At 39.1% G+C, this 23,899-nt stretch overlaps 1 protein-coding gene across 2 annotated transcripts in view; it reads right to left on the reverse strand.

The window, feature by feature from the left end:
• Positions 1-741: 741 nt before the first annotated feature.
• Positions 742-23,899, reverse strand: part of LOC139606490 (chemokine-like protein TAFA-5) — a 51,730-nt gene continuing 28,572 nt past the window's right edge. Inside the window, exons 3-4 of one of the 2 annotated variants that reach the window (XM_071458690.1) lie at positions 21,867-21,994; positions 742-7,907 (exon numbers count right to left, since the gene is read on the reverse strand). In XM_071458690.1, the coding sequence (XP_071314791.1) occupies positions 7,899-7,907; positions 21,867-21,994 (137 nt within the window). In that variant the 3' untranslated portion in view covers positions 742-7,898. Of the gene's footprint in view, positions 7,908-13,112; positions 21,995-23,899 lie in introns of those variants that run through there. The other variant, XM_071458683.1, reaches the window with a different exon arrangement.

The following is a 23,899-nucleotide window of genomic DNA, read 5'->3' on the forward strand; positions in this document are numbered from 1 at the left end:
AACACACACACTCCCTCTCCTCACAACATGGGTCACATTTTAATGGCATCATGTCAGTGAGGCTGGCAGGGTTTAATAGAGCTCTGGAGAGCTTTGCCAAGTCTGGTTTAACATTCACAGACTGGTTCATAGTCACACACACACACACACACACACACACACACACACACACACATACACACACACACACACACACACACACACACACACAGAGTTTACATCAGGACTGTGAGTCTCCAGATGAAAACAACTCTAATGTGAAAAGCAGCTCTTCCAGAAGTTCTTTAAATCAAAGTATAATTTGACACCAGGGGAAAATCTTTATTTATTACAGTGAATAGGTTTTATAATAATGATATCTCTGGTTAATATACCTTCAGTTTTATTATTATTATTTTGTGGTTGTGTCCATTATTTCTATCAGTAATCAGAACACTATCCTCACCATATTAAAGGCTGTATCGCATCAGCATTTAAAACATTTCTGTGGCGCCTCAAGGTTCTTACACAATCTGAATAAATAAAGGTGAGAAGAATGTTTACAGTGGGCAAAGTCAAGCAGCATTTAATTAATAAAAACAGTTTTTAAGAGCCAGCACCCTGAATTCTATATACTGACATGTAAGGACAGATATAACCAGAGCAAAAACTATATATATATATATATATATATATATATATATATATATATATATATATATATATATGAACACAATAATAATTTAAAAATGGGATGGCTGATGATAACAAATGGACAAAAGGGGAGAGGTGTAGGGGGCAAAACTAAATTTGGAGGCCCTCCTAGTTAAGCTTATTTTTGATAAATTTTGTGCAATTATCTTAACAAGATGTTGCTGTAGATATGACCCAGTCACACTGACCTTTAAGGGAACAGAGAGTAAACTAGATGAAGCTGTCTCAGTTTATTAGCTGTGTTGCACCTTCCACTTCTATTTAACCTGTTGGAGTAACTGATCCATAAACGTCCATAAACTGCGTGAACTTATAGTCGCTTTAGCGACTGAGCAAATGAGTTTGCTAACTAACTCGGAGAACAGATTTCTCCATCTTTATTTTTTTCTCCATCCGAGTAAATGGCCCAGTACAGTATTAATAAACACCACTTTCTGGGGTGACTGGGCTTCAGTAGCTGATTACAGATGCAGAAAACAATTATTTTTATTATCTCATTTGTTGCACTTGCCATGTTGTTGGGGTCAATTTGCTCCACTGAGCTTCATTTAATTTATGTTAACAAACATACAACTAAACCAAAACACCACAGGGATGATGAATTATTATTCATTATCCATCACAGTCTCAACAAAAAGAGTTCCTTACTATCAGCAGGACACCACCCTCCTCTCCTCCTCCACTCCTCTGACAGGCTCATATTGGCTGAGACCCGACCTCCTGATTCATGGCAACCAATGTCAGACAAATGCAAACCCATTAACGGCTGAAAAAAAAAATTCTGAACTGTTATTAACCTGATGATTATGATCATGCAACCCTGTCTCTTCAAAATAACATTTCTGTACAACTAAACTGCAGCAGCAAATATGTTTTGTAGGAAATGCAACTGCAATCAGATTATGTTTCCTAAATCTAGCAACAAATGCACTAAATTAGCAACATTGCAGGCTGTAAATGCCGCCCTTAATAGAAACTGTTTGCACCAATTCATTTTCAAACACCAACAGCCAATGGGAAACCTCCAACTCAGTCGCATGGCATACAGCTGACCAATGGTGGAACTATGGTCACTCAATCAGTCAGTCAGTCACAGACATTCGCGATTATTTGCTGTTGCAGTTTAGTTGCATTGAAACACAACTTACAAGAGACAAGGTTGAAATATTATTATTATTATTCCTTTACTTTATAATGTCACATCCTGATCACATCAGATCAGAAATGACGTGTTTTCATCGAAAATGAAGTCTGGTAAAGTCTGAGTGGACTCTCTGGATGTCTGCAGAAAGTGGTCTTGAGGCCCCTTGTGGACTTGGACACTCACAAACTTCCCAGGAATGTATCCATCAAGTCTATGAATCCACAAGGGCAGGAAACATGCATTACTTAAAAGACAAGATTGATAAGTGTTGAGTGTATCATTCAGCTTTTGCTCCAAAAAAATCATTATTGACTTCCTGTCAGTTCCCACTGTTCCTGATTTTAATAAACAGGTAATGCCGGGGGGGGGGGGGGGGGGGGGGGGTTAATTTTCTCTTCTGTGTATAAAAAGTGGGCTAATAGTGCTGAGGAGAAGAAGTAGGCCAGAATATAAAGTTAATAAATAAAGGAGGATAATGTAAGAACAATGATGCCTCAGAGAGCTCAGCCTACATTCTGCTCAGTATTTTTAGTTCATCTGAAGCCTGAAAACTGACGTGTTCACTCTGTGAATTCAGCAGGAAACAGTCTGAGTCTGTAACACCCGTCAGTCTGAAGTCTGAGGAACCAGCTGTGGACATAAATCACCTTTATATAAGCATGTGCGTGTAAGCACACCTGCTGTAAACCACCTCTACACTGCTAAAAGCCAATTAGTTTTTGTGTCTATGTGTTTCTTGAAAGTCAGGACCCGATTAAATTGTTTAGATATCAAATCATTATCTTGTGATTAATTATCTCATTATCTTGAGACATCAAACCACTGCTGAGATCACAACTTCATTATGTCATTATCCCCAAATATCATCTCAAGATTAAATCTTAATTAATAGTTTGTAACCACATTTCTTCAGCTTGTTTTATCTTTATAGTTCTTCAGTAATCACAGTCTATGTTTTAGGCTTTTTAAGACATTTCAGAGTTTATGATGGGAGTGTAAATGGACTTTTCAGGTCTTTTACTTCAAATTGATAAAATTGCCAGTTTTGCTCCTCAAGCTACACTCAATAAACCAAAATGATAATTTTTTTGAATTTTTTTCAAATTAATAAACTTTTTTTTTTATTTATACAAATAAAAAACAATTAAAAACCTGTGTCTGGATTAAAGCTTGCTGGAAAAGTTGCTAAATGTTGCTGATGTAATATGCTAATTAGCATGTTCATTACATCATCACCTGGTGTTTCAGCCCTTTATCTGTTTGCTTCTCTCCCACTCTCTGTGCTCACATATACAGTATTTTAATACAGCTGAATTCCCAATAAGGCTGTTGTCATTTACACGTTTCTGCTTCTGTTGTCAGAAAACGGAACAAGAATGAAACAGTGACTGAAATGCAGCCAATTAAGACTTCACGTTAACCAGCAGTAACTTCCAAACTGCTGCTCTGCTGCTAAAATATCTTCTTTGTTAAGTAACTGAGGTTTGTCCAATAAGTGTTTTTTGGGGGGAAAAAAAAAGCAGCAGCCAAAGTCGCCTAAAAATGAAAATTGTTGTGGATCCACTATAAATGGCCAACTGCGCCAAATCATTGTTCATTGAAAGAGCAACAGCCAATGGGAAAAGACCAGCACTTACTTCATGTAACTTCATGTGTTGTGTGTAACTTCATCACAAACTCAGTCAGTCACTCAGTCAGTCACAGACATGTGGATGTACCTGGGCTGTGGCGTGTCCATCCAAAAACAGACAAACAAAAAACTGTTAGGTAACTTCCTGTTGTTGGTGAATATAGTAACCACCCTCCCCCCAAAAGAAACCAAACATCCTGATCTTGAGAAACCGTTTTAAGCTTGTTGCCTGCAGTCCTTGTCCTGCATAAAAACTCAGAAGAAAATCTTTGAGATGAAAGACAGTTGAATTTGTGTTTTCTGTTTAATGAAAAACATGGTTCACAACAGCAGAGCATCAGAACAGAGAAGGTGAGCTCATCTCCTCTGGTTGATGGAGACTAAGGCAATGACGTACAGACACACTGCATTCTGGGATTTGGTGTACATAACCTTCAGTACCTGAAGGAAAACTCAATGCCACTTCCTCACAAAAAGGGTTTATAAGTTGCAACTAAAGATAATTAATTATTTACTAATGCCTTAGAGTTTGACTGACGTTTATTCTCCTCCAACATGACACAAGATTTGCCGTTGCAGCTCTTTAATTTAGGTTCTCACTAAAACATTAGTTGCAACTTATAAATACTTTATAAATGGTGACTTATCAGAAAGTGGAATCATAAAACTTTCCTCCATCCCTGCTGAGAAACTGTCAGAAACCATTATCAATCTTTGAACGTTTAACCTGCGGCAGCTGGCTGAGAATCCAGTGGATGATGAGCAACATAAATGATGAATACGATTTTCTACAAAGATACAACATATAAAATTGTTAAATATAGAACTTTAGGCTTTTGAAAATACATTTAATGCTTCTTTCCCCCAAATTGGACACGACAGCGCGGCGTCTACTGAGAAATGGTTTGCTCGGTGTTTCATTTAAACCTGCCATGCTGACTGCATGTTGTCCAAGTGTGGCACTGGAAAATGTAAAGTCTGATGTAATGCATAATGTCTCAGTCCGGTGGCGAAGAGCCAGAAATCATCATCATCATCATCATTCTGCAGGTTTTATGATTAGAGGTCTAAACTTTGCACACTGATAACAAACATTTTGGAGACTATAAGTTGGAAATAGTGTAAATAGAAATATCGTCTGTGCACTGGGGGGCGCTGCACAGACTGTCACAGCATGCTCATCAGAGGTGGCAAATCACTGAATAACCGACAAGACTGAGAGTCTACAGCCTACAGAGTCTACAGTGTACTTTGAGCTAAATGCTAATATCAGCGTGCTAGCAATGAGAATGCTAACATGTTGATTCTAGGCAGGAGATTGCTCACCATGCAGCATGTTAGCATGCTAACATTTACTAATTATTTGATTCTAGTTCTTGCTGTCCTGATTCGATTCAGAGTTGAAACGGGGGTGACTTTTTTTATTTAAGGCATTTTATTATTATTATTTCTTATATTCTTACTCCTGTATGAAAGAATTATTTACTAACCAACATCACTGGTTAAATGCTTCAGTGAGTGTGTCCTCGGGTAAAAGGGGGTAAAGGAAAAACTGCAGAGTTTCTCTGATGCAATGTTACAACCACGGAAAGGCATCAATATCCAAAACACAGTGTGGGCACAGCTATTGAAATGCATCAGACGATGGATGGAATTATTTTCTACACCTGACCAGAGTTGGTGGACATTTTGTAAAGCGCTGTATGTTGGTGAGCCAGTCTCATTTGGTCGTGCTGAAGTTTGGAGCTTCCCTTCGCTAATGTTTGTCTGTAGGTGATCAGATACTTAGTCAATAAATCCAAGATGTGCTCAAACACTTGCCTTTTTTTAAGTTGAACTACAAGATTCTTCTAGTTGAGTTTTGCTGTTTTCAGTCCGTCAACATATCAACCAGAGGTGTAGTGCTATTTGTTTAAGTATCAGGGTACACCTGTGATGCACACGGTTAAATTGCCGCTCATTTCGAAGGTTATGTGACCACTGTTCCTGAGAATAGGATGCAGCAGCCAAACATTCAGCTCAGTAACATTAAAGGATGTAGCAGATTGTAATTAGCGTGGCGTTAAGCAGCAGGTGAATGAACAGAAAACTTTGTGTTTTGAATGATTTCATTTACTTAATTGTGTCAAACAAATGAAGCAGCATTGGAGACAGTCATTCGGAGGAGAAGCTGCAGTGCAGACAGAGGTCAAGCTAAGCTAATAGGCTAGGTTATGAAAACGTAGCTAAGCTAGCTCTGTGGAAGCAGCACAAGCTGTCCCAGTGTAACAGGCGGATTTTGTCAATTTGGGGGAAATGCATCACAAATAAAGAAACGGTCAGAAGAGTGAATGATGACTGAAAGAATGTTTTTAATATTTTAAATTCACCTTCATTTATTTAATTCACTGTGCAGCTCAGAGGTTATCAGCATCTACTGACAACTTTTAAGGTGGAATGTTTTCTTGTGTGTTACTCAATGCATGATTGATGCTTGAAAATCACCAAATACACCTTAAATGTAAAGATAACAACTTTGACCAATTAATTTGTTTCCATTAGCTCTCTTGCATGACATATGCTTTAGTGATGATCAGATGTTCAAGGACTCAAAAATGCATATAAAATTCAACCGGATTATGCAAACTGTGGATATTTTATTTCATTACCTAAAGAAAAAAAAGCGGTGCAGCGTCATTCCAGAACTTCATTTATTAATGTTTTTTTTTTTTTGAATTTGTGAACTGAGAAGCTAAGAATTGCATTGCATTCTTGTTATTTCTTCATATCCTCAACCATCGCACACACTTTTGTGTATGTTGATTGTAAGACACAATGTATGCTTGTGACTTTACTTCCCATTTTTAAGCAATTTTGACTTTTTTCATTGATGCTTATCCTTGCACCTATATGCAATGTACGTGTAATTATACCTCTTCAGTTACCATGGATATCTGGACCAAAATGTATCGCCAATCCATCCAGGAATTGTTGAGATATTTCAGACAGGCTCGACTAACTCTGTCATTGCTGCGACTGTGTCTAAAATGGTCTGTTACATATATTTGTCAGTCATCAGGTGACTGGTGACTGCTGATATGGTGACTGATTCCTGTTTCACCACCAGCAGCTATTTCATCAACTGTTGGGTATAAATAAAACTGACATGACTTGGTGTCAAAGCAACCTTCATGAAACTATGTAAAACAACAATTTTCAGGTGTAAAATAAAATCAAAACGGCCCCAAAGAGTCTTGAAATTTACTTTTATGTTAACATTTTATTGTCTGAGATTCATTTCTGTGTTTAATCTTTATGTGCAAGGCCTGGAATATACTTGCTGACCAAGCGTTCGCGTACGTAACGACTGCATTGTGAACAAAACTTGCTTCATTAGATGCAGCCACAACGTGTGATACTGGAGGTCTCCACCTGGGGGCAGACCACAGAAACCAGACCCAGAGTCCTAAACCAAGCCGGTCGTGCAAACTCATGTAAATAAACAACATGGCGACGCTGAAGGAGGTCTGTATTTTGCTTTTGCTGCAACTGCTGAGGAAAAGAGACAGCGGCGCCATCATAGCCGCCATTTGGTTGACCTTATCTGACCCTCTGACCTTATGGTCACTGTACTTCCACGACTGCTCCTAGTGTTCATGTCAATATTGCATCTTGCGTATGTGTTGGGTAATTTTTGGTGACGTGCACAACCTACGCACCAAACGAACGCAGGATACGCCTTGCAGCCACGATGCGTACACATACACGTTGCTAAAAGCAAGTATATTCCAGGTTTAACATTACATTCACCTGGCTTTCTCGTTAGACTCCTGCTGTGATTTACTGACAGATTTGTGCCTTTAAACCTTAGAATATGTCTTCAGTTGCCTGTTAAAAGTGCACAAAGTTTTTTGTTCTTACCATAAAAACGCCTGATGTGATTTTTCACCTTCTCCACCAGCCTGACGGTCAGCAAAGGAAACATCAACAGCTTCTCCTCATACAGATACATATTTTATCAATACAATATTACTTTGCTCAGTTAAGTCACTTATATATCACAATGTGTTCATTTCTTTACATGAATATGGTGTCGTGGGGGAGTCTCCACCCCCCCAAAAACGTCTCATCGCTGGCTCTGTTCATCTTTGGTCTGTAAAAACGAAACAGAGTTTGGTGCCAAACAAAAGAAATCCATCCAGCAGTGTGTCATACTCCCATTATTCAAATCTCCCGGAAAATAATCTGAGTCACTCTCTTCCCAGGAGGAACTTCGGGCAGCAGTTTCCACGGTTCACCCGCGAATGAAGCAACGATTGCCGACGCCCTGGTGGCGGCTGATGATTGGTCGTCAGCAGCTGTGGCGGGAGCAGATGCTCCGCTCAGTGATGATGGGTGATGTACAGTGGGAAACCATCCTTCTCTGGGGAGCGTCTGACCTTGCCGCCGCTGTCAGGAGACCTGGAGAACAGAAATAAGGTGCATTAGCAGAGAATCCGTCACAACCAGTCAGAGCGACCGCTGGTCTGAGAACGCCATCGAGAAAACAGTCAGCTGCATGAGCCCGATGAGGTCATATATGAAATATAAATAATAATAATATATGAAATAATTTTAATAAACAGTTTAAGAGATGTGTTGATTTGATGGCATCACACACTAGATTGATTCGAATCAACACCTCTGAGACTGAATATGAAAACCTTCATTCATTACATTGACTATTGAATTATACTGATTTACCCAATAAAACTGTATCTGTATATATACACATATACTATATAACCAATGAAATAGCATAGAGTAGGTTGGTTGGAGAGCTAAATGCTGTATGTTATGCTTGGATTAGGTTGATTGGATTATATTTCAACATCTCCTGACTGTAGCCTTGAGTTACTATTTTTGCTTGCAAAAACCCTGCAGTGTTACAGTGTATTGGAGAAAAGGCAGATGTCCATGTGTTTGTGATTATAAAGCAGGTCTAGGTTCTATATTAATACTGTGAAAGCATCAAAGCCTCAATCCACAGAGGAATGCACACAGCTTGTATTCAGAAACTGAGCCTTAAAACCAGCCGTCAGGACTTCTGGAACTTTATGATGTCACAACAAAGCAGTCACCGCATCCAGCCATGCCCCTAGCCCCGCCCACCATGACTCACTAACCAACCTTGCAGGCTTTGGTTTCTCTGAGTGTTTACCTGAAATCTGTATATTCTAAATCTATATTTTTAATTGATCATTAAGAAAACAGTCAGCCAATCAGCAGAGAAGCTCAGATCCTCTCTTCTGATTGGCTCACTGACCTGTTGCGCCAGAGAGAAGCCTGAGAGAGGAGATGTAAAACTACACCGAGATGGTTTCTTCTTTTGGAGATCAACACTAAAAAAAAAAAAAAAAAGAAAAGAAATACTGGCTAAAATATGGGAGTATTTTCAAATAGTTTGTTTCTGTTTTACAAGAGCAGGCTTCAAGGATGAGGACTTACTGGTTGGCCTGGAAATGTACAATTTGTCTTTTTAACTTCACCACCCACGACTGAGTGCAGCTTTGTCTCATCCGGACAGTTTCAAACACAGCTTGATGTTACTATGTCGGCCTGAATGGAGAAGCACACCATAAAAATAATGTGATACACCTATATGACAGGTGGCTCCACATAAATAATATAACATGATGAAAAATATATAAATCACAAATACATAAACATAAATATGTAGAATGATTTAGGTCAGTTTCAAAGGAACCAGTTGATAATGACTGTATTCATAAATTATTATTGCCTCTGAATAAAATAGTAATGTATAGAAAATATTCATTGCTATTCTCACATGCAAGTGTGCATGAGAACAAATTTGTGCAACAATGCACACACTGAATGCCAACAACCAACAATATCCAAAGAGTCTCTGCACACTTTACATAAGTAAAATATAAACATCAATCACACAGTTATGCAGCAAAAGACAAGTCAAACTGTCAAATAAAATAAATACAATGAAAAACTGCCACTATTATAAATGATATATATAAAAATAATTCCTATAAATAACATTGATTTGGTTCTGACTGTTGTATTAAAAACAGTTTGAGCCTCCTCAGATTCATGTTTTCCCTGCAGCTGAGAAACTCCGGCGACTCTGCTGAGCTTCATTAGAGGAAACGAGCCTCACACAGACCTCAGAATTAAAAAACCAACACGGTGCTTCGTCCAATTAAAGCAGCTGAGCTGGAACTCAAAGTGAAAGCGCAGCCACTGACAGGACGGGAATTTATACAACAACATGTCTCTGCATGTTGGAGGCACAGCAGAGGAGGTAACAGAGTAAATGAGGAGCTGAACTATCGACTTCGGAGAAACATCACAGACGGACAAATGAGTGCAAAGCTTAAAAAGAGCTTCACAACAAACAACCTTACCTGGATTAAAAAAAATCAACAACAGTATTTTCTCTCAGTACTTTCTGACTCTTACTGTGTGGCATCTAGATGTTGGAGTCAACAAAAAGCCAACGAGATTTTTACATTGGCTTTTGGATTATTGCACAAAATAAACTCTGCAACAAACAAAAGGTTCTGATACTTACATGTTTTGTTCAGCAGGATAATCTTCACTAATGACACCACTTTATGATGTTTGAAGCCTAAATACAATCACTACATGTAAAAAGCTCATGTTAGGCTACAAACAAACTACACACATGACTTCAACGTGACCACAGCTAAGCTTCAACTTGTAGTTTGATTCAGCTCTAACCTCTTCTACAGGAGTCTTTCCTCTTACAAAGTTAGTAACAGTTTTGTACGAATTGAAACACAAGAAGTCTGTAAAGGTGGACTGGTGAGTAGATCAGTTTTCGTGTTCAGACTGATGATGTTTAACGTCATTGACAACCTCTGTCTCATTTAGCCACTTGTCAGCAACTAGCCTTTTTTAAGAGATATAAAAGTTTTAGGAAATCATCACTTGTGTTGCAGAATAAAACGTGAAAATGTCTTGAGATTGTGTGAACCACAGACCTTATTTCAGCAATTTAACCAAAAACCCATTGGAAAAACCCAGAGAGTTCAGGATGCACTCCATTGTTTCATTGTTTAAATAACAGCTCAGTACTTCCCTAAAGCAGCTGATCACTGGATATGATGCATTTGTTGGGGACTATTTTCAGCAGCGGATGAATTCACTTTTGAGTATTTCTGGCAGTGATGTATGTGCTCATGGTAACGAAGGAACATGTCATCCTGTGCAACAGGGTGAATCACGGATGTGTTAATGGGTTGAAGCTGATTAAACAAGTGAGTTACACCAGAACATACATAAAGAATCTGTTTTTGATGCTGAATAAAAACAAAACACATTCCTCTGACAGCAGCTGTCCCCATCATGTGGAGTCTGCCTCGCAGAGCGTGGACATGTCCTGCTGAAGGCGAGACGCTGATTAAAAACATGAAACTCTGGGGATGAGAAAGGACACTTCATGTCTGTCCCCTCTGTGGAGGCAGAGCTCTCTGTAATTGCTTCCAGGTGAAGACTCACATGGAGAAGAAGAAGAAGAAGAAACAGCAGCAGTGGCAGCACCTCTGAGCTGCTCACCTTTGAATTATTCATGTCCATCCTGTTTGACTGCAGCTGGAATCCTAAAACAGCCGGAGGAGTCAGACAAGGACGAGCTGCATGACACTAAGAACCATACATCACTCTGAAACAGCATCACCCTGCAGACGTCCCTAAACGCTCCGCTCACAGCTGATTAAACATGGAGGTGAAGGTGTGTGTGGAACATTTCAGATCTGTTGCTTAAACTCCTGCGATCAGAGCACACATGAAATGTCTCTGTAGGAACAGGAGGTATAACGCCGTGATACACATACAACATAAAAACCGTGGTCCGGTCTCAGTTTCAGTCTGGTTTTGGAGGACACAACAGGTACAGCCTTTCCTGTTGCTGCAGGGCTGCAAAATGGTTTTTAAAAAGTGCAAAAAAAAAAAAAAAAAAAAAAAACATTCACATACAATGGGAATTAGCAAAAGCTTCTCTTTCTAGTGGCAGAACTATTGAGGATAAAGGGTTGTGAAGTCCTCGAGATAAAAAGCAACTTGTTTGTTTTCATTTCATGGTGGCAGAACAGACAGAGAACCAGCAGCTCATGCAGCTTCACTCTTTGTGGATCCAACAAAATGTAAAGAAATGTAGATTAAAAACAACAAACAAATCTAAAATCACTTTGTAACAACGGGAGGCCTGGTGGCAAAGAACATGAAATAAATCCATTGCATAACGGAAAAAAAGGTCCATCAAAATAAGCTTTGTTTTCTTTTTTGTTTTAGCAATACATTCTCACATATACTTACTAATTTACTGTGGATAAAACCCAAACAACTCAGCCCCAAAATGAGTAAAACTCTTTGTAAATGTCATTAAAAAATGTCCTGAAATTCTCCCCTAACACGTATAAACTAGTAATAATGACTTGCCAATTGATGGTATAGCTAAAACTGCAAAATAAGTATTTCCTGAACATCAGACGATCTTTGTTGTCATGGTTACAATATTAACAACAAACAGTCATGGATAATAGAAACAACATGAACTGCTACTTTCACATGGGAATCGAACACCGCTCTCCATCCATTCACCCCAACCTCCTCCTGACACGGACTTCCTCCTTTGCTCCTGTCGTAATTACTGTTGCCTAACAACAAAACATAACTATGGGTCGCTTATGGGCTCATAGTCTCTATGATGTTTGCATCACCACCTAAAAATAAGAAGTTTTGCCCTGAATCTTTTCTACATGTTCATGAATTTGGATGTTTTTCCATCCGCCAGCCTGGTTTTCAGTTCCTGACCGAACTGAATTAAAGCAAGCGGAAAATAGGAAACGTAATGTGACTACTCCTTCACCTCTCATACTATTACTGACAGGGCTCAATTAAACTGACCCCCGAGAGTTTCTATCTGAGCTGTAATAGCTGAACTAAAGGATATTCAGCCTCTGAATCTGCATCGTGCCGTGTTCACATTCAGAGTGGAGAGGAGAGCTGGATTTCCTGATTGCGTGATTTGCTCCTTCGTGTAAGAAATGCTCCCCTGCAGGTTTCAACATACAGACAGGTATAGTCATACATTTTTTTCAAGGACAGTTATGTTGTGAAAAACAAAACAAAAAAAAATCCAGGAGTCGACGACGCAGCAAACCTCAAATGAGTTCTGCTTCCTGCTCGCGATGCCTGATTACACCTTTGAGATGGCAAATAACAGCCTTGCTCCACAGACTGTAATGATCATGTAGGAAGGCTGGAAATGAAATGCTGAACACTTTCAGCTGTTCTGAACTGATTTTAAACAGAGTTTTTCAAACTCCTTCAAAGTGTCCAGAGATAAACCTGAGTCTGTCAGAGTGGAATTACTTGAATATTGACTTTAAATTTTCTGAAGGTATTTTATTTTATTATTTCTTCATTTTTTTAGTTTTTACAGTTATTCACCTTCATGTGGAGAGTTTGATGATAAGACCATCATTTTATACAGGTTTATGTGATGGTATCAGTCTCGCTGTTTCACCATGTTTCCAGTCTTTATGCTAAGCTAATTTACCTGGTTGCTGCTGGTCGTAGCTTCACATGTGTTAGATATTACACATGTGGTAGCTATTTTGCTGCATTAACAGCATTTGCGGTTCAAACCTGAGCATGTTCGGTGAGCACATTTCTGCAAATTGCTGCTGCTCTATGTGCAGATGTGCAAAGGGCTGGATGAAGTGGAATATCGGGCAACTACAGAAAGTATTCAGACCCCTTCACTTTTTCTGCACTTGTGCTATAGATTTCATTTTAAAACCATAAAATCACGACTGTTACCCGTCACGGGTGATGAAGTGAACACGTTGCGGAATTTTTTGAAAATTAATTTAAAATCAAAAACTGAAATCTCTCATTTACAGAAGTTTTCAGACCCTTTATTCAGTACTTTGTTGAACTCCCTTTGGCAGCAATTACAGCTTCCAGTCTTCCTGGTGGGTCCTTACAAGCTTTGCACAGCTGGATTTTCAGTTTATTTTTTTAGCTTTGACTTTAACTCAGTGATGAAAATCAGTTCACAGATCAGATGTGAGAATCGACTGGATGTCCTCAGGTGGTCTGAGCTTCAGCAGGACTGGGCTTTAATCAGTGCCGCTGCGGTGAGCCTGGTCATCTCCAAACACTTCCTTCCTCCTGTTGTCGACTTCACACAAACAGCTGCGGCCATGCAGTTGATGCCTCCTCCCTGATTGGCTCTCGCTAAAGCCTGATGGCCCAATGGGATCAATTACAGGAAGAAGATGAGAATGAAGCACCTGTCATGCATCGCTTTCTCCTCTCCCTCATTGAGAGAGTTTTTAATTCACAGCCAGGTGTTTAGACAGGCAGGTAACAGAGCTGAGGGCCGACGCAGGAAACAACCAGAGATTCAGTGAAAACGCAGAATCACAGTCAGCAGAGCAGTAAGTGGACGACCTTGAACATATACTTCAGTGTCCTTTTGTTCTGGGTCTGGTTTTGCTGATTCAGTTTAGGCCCCTTAGTTCTAATAAAGGTAAATCTTGCTACAGCATATTTATTTTGCACAGTAGCTTCCAGATGCTGCACTGAATTATATTTGTTCCTAGATTCCAGCACACAAAAATATATATTCATATATATATTTACATTCAGTTTGAAATAAAATAATACAATAAAATAATGGACACTACATTAAAGTGTCCACCCGTACACTCTGATGATGCTCTCTTCACTGCAGCCTCCTGGAGTCTCTCTGCCTTTAGTCTGGTTTTCAGCAGCAGCTCAGTCAGACTGAGATCCGGTGACTGACTCAGCCAGTTGAGGATATTCCACCTCTTAAACCCTGAAAAGCTCTTCAGTTGCTTTGGTCGTATGTTTAGGATCTTTGTCCTGCTGAATGATGGAATGTTGTCCGGCGACTTTTTGATGCATTTGGCTGAATCTGAGCAGAAAGCTCCTGTTTTCATCCACATTCATCCTGCTGCTTCTAAATCATCAATAAATGTCAGAGTGTAAGTTCAATTGGCAGCCATAACAGAACATGTTTGACAGATGATTTTTTTTTCACACCTTTTCTCTTTCCATCATTTTGACCAAGGTTGATTTTTGTTTCATCAGTCCATCAAACCTCGTCCCAGAAGTCCTCTGGTTTCTTTTGCAGTCTGGCCTTTCTGAGTCTTTGCATCTTATGCTGAATCCTCTGAGGATTGTGGTGATGAAATCTTCTCTTGATTGTTGACAAGGAAACGTGCTCGTCTACCCCCTACGTCACGCTGAGCCTTTGACATTCTTCAACCTGGAAACGAGTTTCTGTCCATCCACAGACCTCGTGCCCGTTTGTACCCAGCTGCTGATTCCACCTCTGAAATGTCTCTGAGAAAGTTTTGCTTGTTTTGAGCCCCATCGTTATCTTCTTCACTTACATAGTCACGGCTTTGCTCTTCATATTGACAGAGAACTCCACCTCAAGATTACAATAAGCCATGTGTGAGCTCTTTCATGCAAACAACACTTGTTTAACTTGTTGACAAAATCACGAAACACACAGTTAAAGACAGACCGTGCTGTGAATTATTTAGTTGATCATTCAGATACAAAGTTAAGAGCTCATTCACATCGACTGCTGTGTGGTCAGCATAGAGAGGTGTGTCTGGGGAGAGAAAGTCTGAACTGTCTCCTACGGAAAGTAGCTAAAGTTCAGAAAGTCACTAGATTTGTCATTAAGTGCTTTTTTTGAAAAAGTTGCTAAAGGGGTCTAAAACATCAGTAAACAAAGGCCTTAAGTTGGCAACACTGTTTGTTTGCAATAAATAATTTCAAAAGAGCAACGACCGATGGTATATCTTCATCACTCAGTCAGTCAGTGTTTTTAGAGCTGGGCCCGCCAAAAACTAGGAGGCAGAAATAAAGAACAGAGAATCACATAACCCGAGAAACATTTAGCAGCCAAGCGTCCAATTACTTTTGAACTCTACAGCTGTGTCGCAATTCAGGGGCCTTTTGAAGACTGAGAACCAAAATGATACGGTCTGGTCTACAGAGGATTCACGCTTTGCATCACCATTACTTTACTTCACAAAAACCTGAGGTTTTAAGGCCAGTTGTACCATTAGCTGTTGAACTGATCTGAAACCCAATACTTACCCTTAAAAGTGTAACCCTCAGGCCCTCTGTCAGTGTTGCTTGCTTTCAATGAATCTTGGGCTTGGATCCAGGAAAAGAAGGCCGTATTTCTCAGCCTCCTTTGATGGAGCCTTTGAAATAGGACAGCAAAGTCGTGACGCTGTGACGCAATCTGTCTTCAAGTGCAGCCTCCGAACAGGGACACAGAGCAAGTGTAAAGAGAGTTATATCTCCCACACAGTTCTTTTTGAATGTCAAACTCACTCTTTCCTGTGATAATGGTGATGTGAACACAAGCTATAACAATAATTCAGTTTTTATTAAAGTCATAAGCTGTCTTGAAATGAATCAACGTGCACCAGTCAGCAGCCAGAGTTAATAAAAAACCTTGTCTGCAGCTCATTAAAACAAACTCAGCTAATTTCAAAACTTTTAAATGTTCAGAAACAAATGAGGAGCAGGAGAGTGACCGAAGAGCCAGATCTCATCAGAGACTCTGAGGATGAGGACGTTTCAAAGTGACAATCCCTTAAAGGAGAAAAAATATTAAAAAGAAATTAAATCTGTGGCAGAAACAATCAGATGGAAGAAATGAGCTTCACCGTGTTGTTAGTTACACGTCAGTTTAAATCACATTACTGCTCTACAACAGTAAATACAGCCTCCATCATCAGAGCTGTGTGTGCATGAGTTATCTGCTGTTTCGATGATAAACACTGCAGCTGGCAGTGAAGCAGGCGTCCTTGTTTTCGACATAATTGCTTTATGATGAATTGTAGCTGGTAATGAGAAACAATGAGCTCTGTTTCTATTTATTTCACTTCTGAAGCAAAAACAAGCCAGAAATTGTCTCATTAATATTGCAAAGCTGTGGCTTCTTAAAATATTAAACAGAGGTGTGAAAGCTATTTTTGATATATTCTCAGGGCCTATAGATGTTTAACATCCTCCTGAAAAAATTCCAGTCCCCCTCAACATCAGGTACAGTACACATTACTCTTTTAAAGGTGCATTTCTTACTAGTTGTTAACCAGCAGTCATTTCCAAGCTGCTGCTCTGCTGCTAAAATCCAGATTTTATAATCGTGACAAAATCACCAAACACATAAGTTTAAGACAATGGCTCTACTATGATTTTGCCTATATTTACTAGTAAAATAATCATTCAGACACAAAGATAAAAGCTCATTCACGTCAACGGCCTTGTGGTCAGGAGTGTCTGTGTAGAGAAAGTCTGAACTGTCTTCTACAGAAAGTAGCTAGTTTTTCCAAAAAGTCGCCAAATTTGTTGCTAAGTGCTGTTTTGAAAAATTCGCTTAAGGGATCTAAAAAGTCAATAAATCTGGCAACAAAGTGCCAAGGCACTTGGCGACACTACACTTAAAAATTTTCAAAGAGCAACAACCCATGGTGTAAGTTAATCACTCAGTCAGTCAGTCAGCGGCATTCACGTTTTTTAGGTATAGCCCCGCCAAAAACTAGAAAGCATAAATAAAAAAGTAAGAAAAAGAAATGACAGGCCACTAGATGACAGCATACAATCATCGAACGTGAAGTAACTTATATAATGAATAACAACACGAAGAGTCTAAATGCTAAATGCTAACGCCACCTTGCCTACATGCTCAGAATGACTGACACTGATGATGAGCAGGTTTAATGTTTTCCACCATCTTGGTTTAGCTTGTAAGCATGCTAACATGTGCTAATTGGCACTTAATTGCTGTTTCGTGCCAATTAGCACATGTTAGCATTCTACAGGATGTACAGCAGAAGATAATGAGGATGTCTTTATTTCTGCAGATGGTTTGTAAACTGATGCATTGGACAAGATTCATTTTTAACCTGATGATGGCACTGGTAGAAAAGTCAACATCACCAAAGATATTACAACTCATTCTAAATGTCTGAACTGAATTTCATGGCAAACAGCCTGAAAAGGTGGACCAATGACTGACGTTAGCATCGCTTATTTCGCTTATTTTAGATTTTTTATTTTGTAATAAAATACCAGAGGATTTAATGGTTGTGTTCCAAATTGAGGGGAATGTGTTTAAAAATATGAGAATATGCAAAGTGTCTTGCAGCCTCAAATCAATGGTGTCTCTAAGAAATTATATTTATATAAATTCTTTATTACATAAGTTACATTGACTGAATGAATGAGCTCCATGAGTCAGGTAGGGAGGAGGCCAGGGTGGATGGTGGACTTTGACCCCAGAGATCAGGGTTTGAGTCCTGTTTGTGGTTAGGTTTAGGCAACAAAAGCACTTTAGGGAAAGGTGGAGGTTTTAGTTAAACATTGACAATCAATCTTTCCCTAAACTTAACTAAGTGCCAGTGTCTAAGCAGAACCATAACATTCTTCATAGTCACTACTGTGGTTGGATATTTTAGTAGAAAACTGATATGTTCAGTGCCACCACTTCTGCAACTTCCTGGATACATAAATCAACAACATCATATTATTAGAAAATATAATGTAGCTGTTATAGTGTTTCCCTTAAAAATGCTTTGTTTGCATATAAATATATTTTCTTGGAGACAGTTGTGCCTCAAACACAGTAAAACCTGTAAACGATGTTTTCAGTGGAATGCAGCAGCAGTGGGTCAGAGCAGGATCCACGTCGGGGGATTTTGTTCTATATTTCAGACACAGTTTCCTCAGTTGTGACGCAGCCTTGTCTTTGCTCTCTGTTTGCTCTACATAAACAATCGTCTCCCAGTGCGGTCCAGCACCATCAACCAAAGACTTCAACATGTTCCTCTCACAACTGTCAACTTTCATCTGGGACAGATCAGAATCACGCCATGAAAGGAGGCCTTGAGGGAGGTTTAGCAGAAGAGTAAGGAAATGTTCTCCCACTGTTAAAAAGGGAATCCATGTATAACAGTGGCATCTTTTAAAAAGCTTCTGCAGTCATCAGTCTGTAGAGACATCAGCCAGCCTGAAGGAGCACTGTGAGTCTGTTTCAAATCCTCAACCAGACTCATTATATGTCACCAATTAAATCCCCTTCTCTTTCTGTACGTCCCTGGAAGCCTGTAAACCTCCTCAGGGCTAATTAAACGTCATTTGTTCCTCTGATCCTGCCTTCTGAGTTTTAATGAACACTGACTCCTCTTCTCGTGCAAACACAGTAGAGTTTCATGTCGGTCCGCCCACTCAGCGCTGTGTCTCTGTAATTTAATTTGCCCAACAGCGAGGCAATCAGATCTGCTGTCCTTCATTAGCAGAGGAGCTTGTTTGTGTGAAGCGCCTTTAAAAAAATGAGATTTTTCTTTTTTTTTTTTGCGTCTGAGCCAGAGGCGGCAGACGCAACAATGAGGTGTCGTCTTTCAACAAAGAGAAGACAAGAGGAGAGAGTGTTGTTGTGTGTCAGAGCCTGGGGAGACGTTCATCAGCTGGAGGAAGAGCGACATCCCGGCAGACAGTGTCAGGATCATGATCCAAGCTCTCACAATATCAGCTTCAGGGCCTGTTTATTTAAATAAGTTATTTAAATGTTATTTAAAAGTTAAATGTTCTTAATGACTTCATTAAACTAATATCTATACCTTTGTCAAAATGCCCTTAAGTCCCTTCACTGTTGCTTAACATGATAATATTACTGTGTCCAAAATAACTTTAAATCTACTTCAATTCAGTGCCGTAAAGAAAGAACAAATTATTTCTATTTTTCATTCAGGGAAGACTGAAAGAGAAAGACAAAATCCTCAAACGTGTTCAGATGTCCTGAAGTTGCAGCAGCATGTCCTCTGGAGGCGACGCTCCAACGATCCGGCTCTGAGTTTCATGACAAAGAGCCGCCACTGGCTCTGCCGTCCACCTTAAAAAAACAACAAGTTCCCAACAGAGGGGAAACTCTAAGACCAAACAGACAGGAGGGAGATTTTTTTCTTTTTCACCGTCCTCACGTGTGAAAGTCAGCGGTGGTTTGACAGACTTCATTATCCAGAGAGCGGACTGATTCATCTCAAACCGACCAACCAGAACGCAGGGAGGGAGGGGGGCGTGGGGGGGTTTGGTGTTTTGATGCAGGACGCTGCCCATCAGCTTTCAGACTCTCAGAGGAAACTCTCAGCTATGGTGACAGTCGTCTCTCAACACTTTCACTAGAAACTAGAAACCTGACTTCTGTAATTAATAGAGAATTTCCCAAATACGTTTTTTTTTTTTTTTTTTTTTGCCAGGATTACAAATAACTCATCTTTTCACGTGTGAGCATGTAAAGGACACAGGTTTCAGACAGGGAAGGTGTGAGGACATTTCTCAAAGGAAATAGACAAATTAGTGAAGAGCTACATGAAGCTTGTGACGTAATCATCTACAGAAGTGTGACTATGTGTGGAGAGAGGGCACACAACTGGAGAGTGAGCGCCAGCAGCTGTTTATCTTGATTAAATAACTTCTAATGGTCATGTGACAGCAGCGGATGGAAATGTACAATTTACTGGAAATGACCAAACCTCTCCACTTATAATACATACACATACATATTCATACAATCCGTGGTTAAACACTGTGAGATGTGTTTGAAAGCTCTGCAAAAAGCTAGTGCTTGTACTTCTCATAAACACACACACACACACACACACATACAATATATTCCCATCACAACTGAAGCTATCTGAAGGTTTTGAACAGACAGTAATGAAACATGGAAAGCAGCAGATAATCAGCCTCATCAGAGACAGGATGACAGACAACTGAAAGAAGATGAAGAGCTGCGTTTTAAAAATCAACAAATTTTGAATGAGGTTTGGTTGATGGGATGAATCAGCTGCATGAAGAGGCTTCGAAAACAACTGCTATTAATCAGCTGCTTTGAACGGTGACATACGGAGGAGAGAGTGCTCATGGGTAGCAATTATTCAATCAGCACACACACACACACAAACACACACACATACACACAGGCTGTGTATATATGTGGCCCAGCAGTGTCCTCATTTGAAGATGTTATTATGTTATGAGAAGCTGAACCTACAATTAAAGCTTTGATTAAAACCAAACACACAAGGAAGAGAGGAGAGAAGGATAAGAGGAAAGGAAAGAATGAAGGACGCTAACTCTTGTTTCTCTAGTTTTTATAACATTTTCAATCCTTTTCAACTTTTTTCTGCAATAAAGTGTTTAAGAACGACTTGACCTGTGTTATATATTTTGTTGAGTTGTGTAGCTACTTAAATGATCCCAAATGTTTCCATCAATTTTCAAACCAAGACAAATCTCAAATTTTAATCAAGTTAATGGTCTGTTTCATTTAGTCGCCTCCCATTTGTGCATGCATTAGTGTTGTGGTTGCGTGAAAGAAGCATCAAAATTGACTTTTTACAATATAATTAGCTCTTGGTCATTTGTAACTATGTATTTTTACCAGATGAAGGACTTTAATCATCAGATGTGATCATTTTTGGCCACAGCAGGAAGCTGTTTTCAGAGACGAGGCTCTAAAAAGCCACTGTCCATCATCTGCTCAGCAGCAAACAGCTCAGACACAGTTAGAGATCAGCTGCTGTAAATAGTGGAGCATTTAGCTGCTAAAGAGCCGGATATTTCCCTCAGGAGCTGGTGGAGACCAAACACAGAGAGTGATAGTTGAATTTACATTCATTAGGTGGAAACAAGCACAACACAAATGAATGATAGTTTCATAAATGTTGGGTGTGGAAATAAACAGCAGATTCACCATATCAATCTAAGAGGTGACGATACATCAGTATTGTATTCACATGTTTCCACTTTTTGTTATTATGTTTACATTTTTTTCCTAATTTCAGCTGGAAGTGTCTCTGCACCCAAGGTTTAAATGTGGAACATGAAAAGCAAATGAGGAGAAAAAAAAAACACAAACCACTGTAGATTCAACAAATCTACAACTGATGGGACTGTAACCAACCTCCTCCCAGGACTATACTGATCACATGTTTTATCCTTTAACACTGTCATGTCAAATTCGGTGCAAATAAGACGATAGGTGGTGATAAAGAAACTCAATTTTGCTATTAGCTAACAACAGCTCTTTTTCTTTGAATTTGACGCCTAACATCCTGAATTGTGTCCTATCAGATAAACATACAGTGGTTTACAGGTTGAGCCCCAATATTTGGTTCCACCTAAAACTTTCCTGCACAAGAAAGAAATGGTCTGGTCTCATGAAGTGAGGGATTCATCTGAAGTGTAAACCAAAGGAATATCAGTCACATGACAAACACATGAACAGGTCAGGTTCGGGTTCGGATCAGTTCTCACCGTGGTGGTCTTGACTCGGCCTCCTGGTTGCGTGCAGGTCCAGCCCGACTGATTGACCAGGAGATCACAACCTTCATCGTCCAAACAAGGAGTCATCTCACACCACTGTCGACTCCTGACGATACGAACTGAGGAGGAGGAGGAGGGACAGGGAGAAATGTGTTCATTTGTTTCATCTTCACTTTTATTTTGATGCATTATTTTGTTTTCATCTCACTGCTGTTAGACCCAGTTCCTCCTGAATGTCCAAATTTGCACTTCACCATAAAATAATATAATTTTTATGTTCGTAATATTACTGTTTTAACATCCTCACTTAACGACTAAACAAATAAAGGACAGACACTGAGTTTGTGTTGAGCATGTAATTAGCCATTTATTTTCTCACGTTGCCAGTAAAGTTAATTTTTTGAGCAATGTGTTTTCACACGTTTTGTCTGAGAATTGTTTTAAGATAGATTTTAAAAAGTCCAAACCTTGGCTTAAAGTTGGAAACCAGGCACCAAGATTGGTTTACTCCCTCCACTGAGCTCTACTGCCTCTATTGTCTCTATTCCACTTTCTTTCACACTTTGACAGTTTAGTCAAATTACAACATTTTTTGGAAAATGAAGCCTTAATGAACTAACTTTTTAAATTACAACTTTACTCTCACATTAAAAATATTTTTCAAATTACATTTCAATACGCTTTCTCTTATATGACTTATTTAAAAAATATTTTAATGTTCTTGTAAAATAATTTTTTGTTCTCAAACATTTTTCTTAAAATCATGCCTTTATTCTTAGTTTATTACAACTATTTTCTTTGTTTTCATAATGTTACAGCTTTTTTTCTTTATTTTCACAAATGTATGACTATTTTCTTTCCTCCTGTTTTATTCTCGTCATTTTGTTTCTCTTTTCTCAAATTTTCCCTGCGAATTACATCTCCGAAAGAAAGGGAAAGGAGTGGACGCAAGTGAAATCAAAGAATCAAACTAAACTGACTGTGTTTACTGTACACACCTCCTCTTCATCACACACTCAGCTATTTATAATAAATAGGACATTCTCACCACAACATTTGCATATTGGCCCACAGAGGGGAAGGAGGGGGTGATGAAGATGAGTGTGTTGGGTTGTGGAGTCTAATTAAGTTGCTAATAAAAAATAAACAGAGTCACAGGATGTTCAGTGGAGTCATTGGTCAGAATATCACAACTTTTGGTCCCAAGTGTTGGCCCCAAATCAATCTCCCAAAACAATGGATACAACATTTCCCATAATATGATTGGATAATATCTTTTAGTTGACCCCTTAAAACAGAGTTGACGTAATACAGCAACCCTGTTTTACACCCCCAGTGTTTCCACTGTGTATGTCTGATTTTCATTAGTGAGTTTGATGAATGTTCCCTTCAAGTTATAGATTCTGGGACAGATATCAAAACCAGAGATTCAACATCAATAATAGTCAAAACTAAGGAGGTCAAAGGTCAGAGTTATAGAGCAGATGGCTCTGTGACTGCAAATCATAATGTATGACACAACAAATGAGAGAATATGCTGTCAATGCATTCAGCAGAAGAATATGAAACAAACATCTGTCAGTAATTAACAGTATGTGCATCTAATTAAGTATGGCCACTGGACCCAGAGGGAAAGAACACAAGGGAGAACATAAAGTGATGTTGCTCATTATAGAGAGGAGAGATACGAGGAGGAAACATCAGACAGAAGAATTAAATAAATGGGATAAGTGCAGTTACAAATGTTGTCATGTGATTATGATGATTAACAGTATGATTAAATGAAAAATCATTGCCCTCACAATACAGCATTGGATCTAAAATACTAAACATGTATTAAGGCTTTAATGCTTTATATAATTCACAATAACTTAAAAACTGTAAATGTCATAATAATGACCTTAATTTTTCGTTAAATCTGGAAATGTATGCATATTTTTTAGTGTAACATAATGTAATGAGTACAACACGCAGGGAACGCAAGTTAGCACGACGCAAGGAAACGAAGTGCAAGGAAACATAAT

The sequence above is a fragment of the Trachinotus anak genome, unplaced genomic scaffold (genome assembly GCF_046630095.1).
Source record: "Trachinotus anak isolate AG129_WGS33_773 ecotype Australia unplaced genomic scaffold, CSIRO_AGI_Tana_v1 ptg000002l, whole genome shotgun sequence".
NCBI lineage: Eukaryota > Metazoa > Chordata > Actinopteri > Carangiformes > Carangidae > Trachinotus > Trachinotus anak.